The sequence below is a fragment of the Artemia franciscana genome, chromosome 17 (genome assembly GCF_032884065.1).
Source record: "Artemia franciscana chromosome 17, ASM3288406v1, whole genome shotgun sequence".
In the NCBI taxonomy this organism is placed as follows: Eukaryota; Metazoa; Arthropoda; class Branchiopoda; order Anostraca; family Artemiidae; genus Artemia; species Artemia franciscana.
This window is the reverse complement of record NC_088879.1, coordinates 41,812,729-41,824,775: the sequence shown is the minus strand read 5'-3', so window position 1 is coordinate 41,824,775 and position 12,047 is coordinate 41,812,729. Positions and strand designations below refer to the sequence as shown.

At 36.0% G+C, this 12,047-nt stretch overlaps 1 protein-coding gene across 1 annotated transcript in view; it reads left to right on the top strand.

Moving 5' to 3' along the window:
• The window catches only part of LOC136038248 (reticulon-4-interacting protein 1, mitochondrial-like), a gene marked incomplete in the record, with an annotated part of 65,640 nt that overhangs the window by 15,358 nt on the left and 38,235 nt on the right, over positions 1–12,047 (top strand). Inside the window, 4 exon segments of the mRNA XM_065721360.1 lie at positions 312–543; positions 4,477–4,619; positions 6,242–6,397; positions 11,271–11,400. Coding sequence (XP_065577432.1) covers positions 312–543; positions 4,477–4,619; positions 6,242–6,397; positions 11,271–11,400 — 661 coding nt within the window.

Here is a 12,047-nt window from a genome sequence, read left to right as displayed (position 1 = left end):
TAGGGCCAAAATATTCAAATAGGTTTTGTTGGTTCACTGTCTTGGGAAAAAAGTCCTCATTATTCTCTCTTTTGTTGTTGTATTATGGAAAGGCAGTGTGGTCTTCGTCATTATTTCCTAAGATTTTGGGAAAAGTAGATGTCGGCTTTTAGTTTTCTGTCGTTTTTTAGGACCGCTTATCCAAGCTGTACATGGCTAGACTGCCCAATCACTTCTAAACAGTTTGGATACACAAACCAAGAAAGTTTATAATGGACGTGATAGGCTGATTCTTTGTGGTATCGAATCCCCTTAAACGTTTTGTTTTCTAGCTTCATTGGAATTCGTCATACTGGTGGAGGAGTCAAGTCAACAATATGACAGCTCATATCCGGGAAATGCGCTGCCCTGATGCAGTTAAATATTTACATGCTGAAACATTGAGATATTTCCTTCAAATTAAATCAAGAGTTCGTGATGTGACATTTTCCTACATAGAACAGATTACAGGGGTTGATGTATCCGAATCAATTTCAAGAATTGATTTTTTACTAAGATCTAAGTGTAAGTATTTTTTGGTTTTTATTCCTGCTCAAACCTGTGGCCAAGGTTTGGTAGGAGTTCAATGACACTGCAATAGGTCTATTGCAAACACGACTCCTAAAGCCACAACTGAGAACTCCACTTTCCAGTTTGTACGATTTCCTGTAAAAAAGGTTGAAAATCGCAGCCTTTCTAGGCCATTTGCTAATGAGTGTTCTCCATGTTTTAATTGTATTAAGGATGAAATACTGTTGATTCCAAGGGTAACATAGCATTTGCCCAGCTGGTTTCTCAAGATCTTGATACCCAAAACCATTCAGCTTGTCCCTTGTTATTTTAAAACGAATAAAAAAGTAAGGAAAGACTCGTATAATACGAGAGGTTCACATTGAGTCGTACAGCATAGGCTATACTAACTTGTTCTATAAATTTAATGAATGTTATATTGTGCACATAGAAGTAGCGTTTAAGCAGAAATTAGGTATTTCACCAAAACGCATTCCCAAAAGGTGGTGCATGACATAGGGTGTTGCACCAAAAGGTGGTGCATGACATAGGGTGTTGCACCAAAAGGTGGTGCATGACATAGGGTGTTGCACCAAAAGGTGGTGCATGACATAGGGTGTTGCACCAAAAGGTGGTGCATGACATAGGGTGTTGCACCAAAAGGTGGTGCATGACATAGGGTGTTGCACCAAAAGGTGGTACATACGTTTTTACCTCACAGGAGACACGGAAAACTGTCCTCTATTAAAACGTCTTTTAGTACCTTTTGCTCAAGGACTACAAGCTTACATATTATACAATTAAGCAGTTCATGGTAACGAACTATAGTAAGGAGCGACCCGGCTCAGTAGTAACCGAAACTCTAAAAAATGGAATTATGATACCAATAGTTACATCAAAAGAATCGCATTTTAATGCTGATCTTAAATATACAAGTTTCATCAAGATCAGTTATACCCATCAAAAGTTACGAGCCTGAGAAACTTTGCCTGGTTTTAGAAAACAGGGGGAAACACCCCTTAAAAGTCATACAATCTTAACGAAAATCACTTAATCAGATTCAGCGTATCAGAGAACCTTATTGTAGAAGTTTCAAGCTCCTATCTGCAAAAATTTGGAATTTCGCTTTTTTTCCAGAAGACAGATCACAGATGCGTGTTTATTTGTTTTTTTTTTTCCAGGGGTGATCGTATCGACTAAGTGGTCCTAGAATCTTGCGAGAGGGCTCATTCTAACGGAAATTAAAAGTTCTAGTGCCCTTAAGTTCTAGGTGCCCTCCAAAAAATTGGAGGGCACCTAGGCCCCCTCCCACGCTCATTTTTCCCCAAAGTCACCAGATCAAAATTCTGAAATAACCATTTTATTCACCATAGTCGAAGAACCTAATAACTATGTCTTTAGGGACGACTTACTCCCCCGCAGTCCCCGAGGGAGGGGCTGCAAGTTGAAGACTTTGACCTGTGTTTACATATACTAATGGTTACTGGGAAGTGTAAAGACGTTTTCAGGGGGATTTTTTTTGGTTGAGGGGGAGGGGTTACGTGGGAGGATATTACCATGAAGAGACTTCTCATGGGGGAAGAGAATTTCAATGAAGGGGGTGCAGGATTTTCTAGCTTTATTTGAAAAAAACAATGAAAAAATAAACATGAAAAGTTTTTCTACTGAAAGTAAGGATCAGCACTAAAACTTAAAACGAATAAAATTTATTACATATATTTGGGGTTTACCTCCTCGTTATGCCTCACTCTTTACGCTAAAGTATTTTTAGTAATTTCAACTATTTATTCTACGGCCTTTGTGATTCAAAGGTCATTCTTAAGGAATTGGGACACAATCTAAGCTTTAGTGTAAAGAGCGAGGTATCGACGAGGGTTGAACCCCCTCATATACGCAATAAAAACATACGAATATAGAGGCTCGTTACGTAAGTTAATTCGTAGTTTACGTAAATTTTTTACCAATGAAAGCGTTTATAAAAATTAAAAGTTCTAGTTGCTTTTTTAAGTAATCAAAAACTTGGAGGGCAACTAGGCCTCCTCATTCGCTTCTTTTTTTTCAAAATCTTCCGATTAATTGCAATTAATTAATATGCAAATTTCGTTTTAATTATTTATTTGCGGAGAGCCAAGATCAAAACATGCATTAATTCATAAACGTCCAGAAATTAAATAAAACCAACAACAAGTTTTTGTAACGGAAAGTAAGGAGCGACATTAAAACTTGAAACGGACAGAAATTACTCCGTATAATGAAAGGGGCTTTTCCTCCTCAACGCCCTGCTCTTCACGCTAAAGTTTCTTACTGTTTTAAAAAGTAGAGTTAAGAGAAAGGGTCAAACTTTAGCATAAAGAGCGAGGCGTTGAGGAGGAAAAGTTCCTTTCATATACGGTGTAATTTCTGTTGGTTTCAAGTTTTAATGTCGCTCCTTACTTTCCGTTACAAAAACTTGTTGTTTTTTCATTCAATTTTTTAAAAGACTACAAGACTCCAGTTTTATATAATCTATTCCAAAATAAAGACATTGTATTTAATATAAAAAAAACTTCAAAATAATTGAAAATAGTAAAAAGTGTGTGCATCTGGGGATGTCATGCCCTCCACAGCCCTTGGGGAAAGGGTTGTTAATTATACAATATGTCCAGTGTTTAGATACAGGATTTAGAATTGGAAAAGAAGGGTAATGTTTGATCTTGGGTATGTCAGAAAAGGCTAAGGGTATTGAAGTGAAACTCCAAGGACTGTTGAGGGGACGGTTAACTAAATCAAAACAGAATATATGCATCCAGGTTATCAAAAGGATATATCTTTGATACCTTGGAAGCGGCTAAGGGAATTAACTTCAGTACCACCCTTGCTACTACTATTGTGACTGTGATTGCTACTACTTGCAACTGCGAATAGGATTCTTACTACTTTTGGCTGCCACTTCTTGTGGCCAACACGGTGAGTACTTGCAACTGCGTCTAGTTGTGACTGTGGTTGTGACTACTTGTAACTGTTGATGGGACTACTTGTGACTTTAACTAACCAGGTTACTTGTAATTGTGACTGTTTGCAACTATGATTGTTTGAGACTACGATTATTTGCGACTGTGACAACCGGCGATTGGACTACTTGTGGCTGTGGCTACTTAAGACTGCGAATACTTGTGACTACGAATCCTTGCGAATGCGATAGACTATGACTGTGATTTTGAGGACGAATGCAGTGTGACTGCTGTCGTGGCTACTTGCGATGTGTCCACTCCTGAGTTTCTACAATAACCTGTTCCGTACGATGTATACGCAGAAAAAAAAAGCTTACACTGGACGCACATTGCTTATTACTTTGCCAACGCTAGAGCGTTGTCTCTATTATTAATATTTTCGCTCATTCATCTTTTGAATAAGTCTTATCACTTGTCAATGCTAAGACAATATCATTTCAGCTACGCGTCACAATCTAGTATGTTCTTTGGCTGAAGTTCCAAAGGTATTGTTTTATGGACCAGTGGCAACCCTGGTTAATCTCGTCCTTAAAGATAACTGGAATTCTAAAGTTGTGTAGTTTGGATCCTCCCATTTCAGTAGGCTTAAACGAAATGTTTTTACTTTGAGCCTTTTATTCATCCAGATATTGTTTTGAATTTATAAATTAGCATCATCACTTTTAATGCTAACTAAATCTTGTTTAAGTCACAAACCCAAATCTAGTAGGCTTTTTGGCGAGAGCTCAATAGACATTTCTGTTCTTGGACCAGTGGCATCCGTCGTCAATTCAGCAGGCTAAAATGTGTTTGTAACTTAATTTGATAGAATTCCTTATATGAAACGGTGCAGTTCCAAACAGTTACTTAAAATAGTATAATCTTCAAAATATTTTTCGTGAAACAGTACAGTTCTATTTCCTCCTATTTTCTACAGTAACTCTAATCGCTTTTTAATACAAAGTCCACTTTATTTCAGTTACACACCCGAATTTGGTATGCTTTTTGGCAGGAGCCTCAATAGGTGTTTTACTTGGGTTTCTAATAGCTTTTAGAATGAACCAAATTGAATTTCGGAACCGAGTGAGAAGTCTTGGTTGCATCGCCTACTCTGGCTTAAAGGTAAGACCTTTTTTAATGAGGGAAGGGAGGGGTAATGTATAAAAAAGTAAAGGTAAAGAATACGGCATTAGACCCTACATTCCTTACCGGCGGTGCTGATCTCCGTTTCTTGGCCCTTGAGCCAGGAAGTGCAATGGGGGATTGGGGGCCAACCATCCTGTGCTTTCGCACATCCTTCCTGTTTGCCTTCCCCAGATTTCTCCAGGTACCCGTTTATAGCTAAGTCGACTCTGGCTAAGCTTACACAGTCACGCCACTGACCCCCTTCCCAAACTAAACATTTGGGTTCACTAGAATTCGAACCCTCGTCCTCTCAGACAAAGGATCCTGAATCCAGCGCTCCAATCTACTCGGCCAGGAATCAAATTGAATTTCGGAACAGAAGTAGGGAGATAATTCTATCCCCTCTCCCTGATGTTGGTCTAAAGAGTGTCCTTCCCTCCCAGATTTTCTATTTGACAGTTCATAAACAAAGATTCTTGAGTTTTAGTGTTTTTTTATGAGTATTAATAAAAAACTGGTTTTTGCTGTCTTGATCCTTGACAATTTTTTAAACATCGGACAATGTTTTTAGAAAAGATTCTCACAGCCATAAATTGAGTTCAGAGGTATCCGCTGAGGGTGGGGGGTTTATTTTATTAAGTTTGATAATTCAGATGTTTTACAGAAAACGATTCCCCTAATCGGGGCATGGAGGACCAGGGGTCAGTTCCCACAAGTTTTGGACTAAAATTTCTTTAATTAAATGCTTTTTTTAGGGTAGGGGGGGGGGTCGTGCCATCGACGGCCAGGGGTCAGCTCCCATTATTTTCTGGATAAAACATCGTTGATAAGTTTGTTAAGTTGTTTTGTTGATTTTTTTTTCGGGGGGGGGGGGGAGTAATTCTGATATTTTACAGAAAACAAAAACGTTTAGAAAGCGATAGCCTAAAATTAGATCTCTGAAAATTCTTCCTTTGTTTCGCTAACGATCCATATGAACTGAGTCTTGACTTCAGTTCTTGTGTGGAAACGATGATGATGTAAGTTAGAGTATCGATCTTGAACTAAGTCCTAAAGTGTCCTTTTTTAATACATCCCTGCATAAAAGGATAAAGATCGTCGAATGCCAGTAATGACGCATTAATAGGCGCCAGTAATCGACGGTTCGGTTGCTGGGTCTTTTTTCCGGGACAGAATAGAATAGAATTCTATTTTAAGATTTCTTTCACAGCATGGTTTCCGAATATGAATTTTACGTTAAAATTAACAATGGTATATATATACATATATTTATATATATAATATATATATATATATTATATAATATAAATATAACGACAAGAGAAATCACCAATGCAACAGCATAAACACATTAAAAAAAAAAAAAAAAAAAAAAAAAAAAAAAAAAAAAAAAAAAAAAAAAAAAAAAAAAGGAGACAGAAGGAGAAAAGGAAGACTGTTTTCCTATATATATATATATATATATATATATATATATATATATATATATATATATATATATATATATATATATATATATATATAAATATATAAAATTACGAATCTTTTATCTTCTGTCCCACAAAAAAAGCAAACTCGTTTATTTATGTATGTGTCTCAAACTAACTTTTTTTTTATAGGGAGTTGCCTTAATAGACGACTTTCCAGTTCGGTCAAAATGTAGAAAATACGAAGTTATTGTGCAAGTTAGAGCGGCAAGCGTAGACCCAGTAGACCTAAGAATCACGCATGGCTATGGAAGGTTGTGGAGAAATTTTTTGTTTAAGAAGTGGATGGTAAGTCTATATTGATTACAGTTTGAATCTTCTGTTACTTTTGCAGATGGAAATTTATATATAAAATCTGGAACTACTGGGGTCGAACACTAGGTTCCTAAATACTACCCTGTCACTTAGCTATTGCCCTGCTGAGCTATGACATATGGCTACGGAAGACTGTGGAGATTTTTTTTTTAAGAGGTTAATAGTAGGTCTATATTGATTTTATTTTCGATTATTTGGTATTATTGAAGATGAAAGTTTTTGTAAAAATCTTGAACTGCTGGCACTCAAACCCAAGGCCACCTGAATACTGCTCAGTCGATGAGATAAGATAATATACTCAGACATTTTATAGAGGCAAAGCTCAAAGTCTTGTTTTCCTGATAAATATTAATTTTATTTTTTTAATATTATCGTATATTCATTTGTATATTAAAGATCGATTTTCTGTCAAGGAATTTTGATTTAGGTTTAAATAAAAAAAAAGTTTTTTTAACTGAAAATAAGCAGCAGCATTAAAACTTAAAACGAACAGAAATTATTCGGTATACAAGGAGGGGGGCTGCAACCCGTCCTCCAACTGTACTCTTTACGTACAGTGTACATTAAACTGTACTCTTTACGTTAAAGTCTTAAAGCTCTTTAAAAATAATTCTTATCCAAAATCGACGCCCCTTGTATTTTAGTAGTCTTTCCTAAAGAATCAAAACAAATAATCAAACTTTAGAGTAAAGAGCGAGGAGTAGCCCTTCTAATGTACAGAATTGTTTCTGTTCGTTTTATATTTTAATGTTGCTCCTTACTTTCATATAAAAAAAACTTGTTTTTTTTTTATTCCTGCCTGGTTTTCCAATCATGGCAGGGAATCCCATTCCCTCTCTCGTGTGTAACATTTTCCTTCGTAAATATCACCTGAAATTTTCTTTCTTCTTGAAATTCTCTCCGTAGAAAATCTCCTCCTCCCTCCCCGCAGAAAATTACCCTGAAAAATTTTCGCATATTCTCCCAATAACAAACACTGTACGTGAACAATATGGGTAAATTGCGTTAATTACAGCACTTTCCCCAGGGACTACGGTGGGTCATCTCATCACCAAAAGCATAGTTACCGGACCTTTCTACTATGCTGAATTAAATGGTTATCTTGAAAATTTGATTAGATATCTTAGGGAGAAAATGGGCGTGGGAGGGGGCTTGGGTGACCCCTCTTTTTGGTCACTTTAAAAGGACACTTCAGTTTTTGATTTCCGTTCGAACTAGCTCTCTTCCGATCTTCTAGTACTATTGGTTCAATACAATCACCCCTGAAAAAAAACACACACGAACAAATATGTATGCTTCTGAAATCTTTCTTCTGCTAAAAAAACAAAAATAAAGTTCCATATATTTGTAGATAGGAGCTTGAAACCTCTGCGTTAAGATTCCTTGAATTTTTTTGGATTTATTCCCCTTTTTCGAGAATCAGACAAATTTTCTCAGGCTTGTAGCCTTTGATGGGTAACATTAAACTTAAAGAAGTTTAGGTGTTTAGAATCAGCATAAAAACCAATTCAAAACTCTGTTTCCACGTTGCCAAAAACTTGTTACCACGAACTGTTTGATGGTGGAGGTTTAGTTTTTATCAATAATTTTACTTAACTAGATTTTGAAAGTTAATAGTATTAAAGTTGTAAAGCCTGTGATAATATTGAATTTCTCTTGAGACAGTATGTCCAAGATCCAGTGTTTTGGCAATCAATAAAAAGCAATTAATAAGTAACGCAGCAGTTCATTTATATTTATTTGCTTAGGACTTATGGAGCTTGGTATCGATGTACACATGTAATAACAGCTTTGAACAGCTGATGTATAAGTTTTTATAAGACAAATTGTTTTAAATTTGTATTTGTATGGCGTGGGAATTCTGTGTCCAAGGGGCACGGATTCAATCCCTGTTGTGACCAGTTATTTAGTTTGGGACGGGGGTCAGTGGCGTGACTCTGTAAGCTCAGCCAGAGTCGACCCAGCTTTAAATGGGTACCTGGAGAAATCTGTGCCATGAAACGGAGATCAGCACCGCCGGTTTGGACCTTAAGGGTCTAGTGCCGTCTTACTACTTACTACTACTTACTTACTGGCTTTCTGCTTGCCGTTCACAAAGAAAAGGGAACAGAAGCACTTATAGTAGCCTGATATGATGACTATGAGTGTGGTTTGTAAATAACATGTTTTTGTAAAGGCTTTTGTAAATAAGTAGTGCCTTAATTCTGTTTCTCGAACTAATATGTTTATATGTGATTGAGTTTGGCCGAATTATGTCCTAGAAAGTAAAGATAATGTGTCAAAAGGAAGTTAAGTTAATCAAAATTTCGATCAAGAGCATTATCTGCCATCTAGTGTGACTCCTCAACCAAATTGCTGTTATGGAAATTGAGATACTATTACTACTCACAGCTCGTCAGGGTATCTAGCCGCCTAGACTAGCCCAGCTGAGCACGTTCCTTTCCCACCCTCTCTGTTCAGAACCTGGCTCCTCTATCTCCTCCATGAAGTTTCAACTGCCTTTAAAGTTTTTCTTATGACCTAATCGCTTCTCATTCGAACACACCCTTCTTTTCATTGACTTCCTGCTGAATCTCCAGAAAGCTCAATTTTAGGCAGCCTATAATCGTCTGTCGATAAATGTTACCTTGAATTCTTAATAGGTCTTTCATTGGTCTAGAGAGTAAAATCAAATCATATCTTTGTCAAAGATTATTGCTTGATTACAAGTAGCCCAGGGACATTTAAACTCTTTAAAAATTTATCTGGAAAACCTCTAGGATATCATCTTCAGTTTTTTGAAGTACCTACGTTTCAGAACCATATTCGACTATTTTTAATACCATAATCTCTAGTATGCCGACCCTTCCACGGGGATCGTCGCATCTCTTGCCCCCAATTTTTTCTAACTTCATGTATTATGACCTTGGTTGTAAGTCTTATCTTCTTATTCTTCCTAATTTTTCAACTGCTAAAATTTACTCCATGTCTTGAATATACTACATTTTACATCTTTACTGGATTGACCCTCTTTACGTAATGCTACATTGGTGAAGCTATTCACTCAGTCAATTTTCTCGGCACCTATTCATTCTCATTTATGCCTGATACGAGAGTATTCTTACCGTCCATTTTCGAACGTATTCTCTCATTATGGGTTTATAAATTTCCAATAATTCATTCATTTGACCTTCGACAGTGAAACTATTGGAATAAGCTAGGTAGAGGGCTTTACTTTCCTCTTTAATTACGCTGTCTCCTATATTCTTTGTTGTGATCCTTTGGACCGAGTTCATAAATTTAATGTAAGTTATGATGAAAACAAAATACGGGGAAAGACATGACCCTGCCTGACTCCTGATTCCTCACCAGAGACTAATCGCACATTCCAATGAAAATAATGGTATTACTTCCATACATAGCATTAAAAGTTTAACTTCATTATCTGGTATACCATAAGGACAGGTCCTTTTTTACAGCTTTTCTGCCTGCTAAATCAAGTACGTTTTCTTAATCTATAAGACTTGATCTATAAGAATCTATAAAACTATTGTTTTCTTTCAAAGCTTTCATCTACAGGCTCTCTTAGATCCGTTTTTAGTTAAGCGCAAATGATGCTCTGGTCTTTAGAAAGGTCTAAAGAAGATAGCCCTATTCCTGTTTGTGGCAATTTCTATTCGTTTTAAGTTCTGCTTAATTATTCATTGTAATTTCTGTTTGTTTTGGATCTCATTTCTTTACTAATATTCATCTCTTTTCGTTTAAGTCTGCTTGTCTTTAGTTTAATTAACCTCCTTACTTTTCTTTGAAAAACTAGTTTTTTGGATAAATGATTTTTAATTAGTTTTTTGAAGGACGAAATTTCTTGTGTTTAATTAAAAAGTAAAATAAACAATAATAAAGAAATCATGTGAAATGTTAACTTTGAATCGAAGTATATTTCAATTACGCTTTATTGATTGAATCAGGCTTTGTTCTACATTTCAAATGTGCAGTTTCTACGCTTTTAGTTGCTGGTACATATTGTTTCCTCTTTCTTTACTTTCTTTCTCTTGGCAGGGTGATTTATTTTTTTTTTAATATTTGATTTATATTTCAATTTTTTTTTCAATGATTTTTTTTTCAGTTTTTTTACATTTGATTTTAATAATTACACTAATTTTTATGAAGATCCAGCATGAACAGCAAACTTAGCTCTATTAGAGAGCCATTAAAACAGGTACAACTGGTAACTATTGACGCTACTAGTCTCTGTGGTATAGGAAAAAATCTTAGTTTACTATGGACTCCAAAACAGTAAGATTCAATTTGACAAATCCTGGGTGATTTAGATTTCCTGTTGACTGAATGCACATGATTGGTTATTTTGATAACCAATGACAATATAGGAAATGATTTTAACTTACGTTTGGGTAATAATTATTTGTCTAGTATTGTTAAAGTCAAATGTAGTCTAATTGGTTATAAGGACTGGAGGGGAAAATTATGCAATTTTCGAGTATTTTAGAGGCTATAGTACCGAGTGAAATGTAAACTTTTTCCTATTCCTTCTCTTTGGCTTGCTTTATTGGTTTCATGAGATATTGAAGAAAGCACTTTCCAATTACCCTACTAAATTTGGACCCGGTATTCGCTGTTAATCTTAAATTTATATGTTTGTATATTAAGCAGAGCTGTTGGAACAGTTTCTGAATTTTTTAAACAGGGAGACTCAACGATGGAACTTTGCCAAGCCATCAAGTAACTTATCTAGTGAACTAGTAACTATATACATTTTATGACGAAAGTATTCTAACTTACTCAAAAGTCAGCCTAAAAAAATTTATACTCATAATTTCAGTCACATTCACGTTTTACTTCTTTTTAGTTAGGAAAAAAAGTCTTTCCTCTCAGTCTCGGCCGAGATTTCAGCGGTGTTATAGCTGAAATTGGTAGTGGAGTACGGGATCTAGAAGTTGGTGAACATGTATGGGGAGCTACACCATTCTGGTATCAGGGTAAGTTATTTACTAATTTCATAGACTGAACTGCCTTTTCATTCGTAAGTAAAATTGAACGGGTAGTTATGGTAAATAAACAGATAGTGGATTAATAAATACGCAAGATGCGACTAAATGTTTCGATCCAGAAACTAAATAAAATAAATGAAAAAATAACTGTATATTTTTGCTTTACATCCAAGTAGCCTCTATTAACAAAAAGAGAAGAAAACATACTAGTTTAAACAGAAACAAGAGCTAAAAGCTCATATGGCACTTGTGACGAGGCAAGAAGAGCTAAGAGCCAAGAGATCATATGGTATGAGCTCTAGCAAAATTCTATGAATCAATAGATTGATTTAAAAGGAAAATAAGAGGCTTAATGCCGGTCAGGATTTAAAATAAGAGCTCTGAGTCACGATGTTCTTCTAAATATCAAAATTCATTAAGATCCGATCACCCACTCGTATGTTATAAATACTTAATTTTTTCTAATTTTTCCTCTCCCTTTAGCCCCCCAGATGGTCGAATCTGGGAAAACGACTTTATAAAGTCAATTTGTGCAGCTCCCTGACACGCCTACCAATTTTCATCGTCCTAGCACGTCCAGAAGCACCAAACTCGCCAAATCACTGAACCCCTCCCCCCCCCCCCCCAACTCCCCC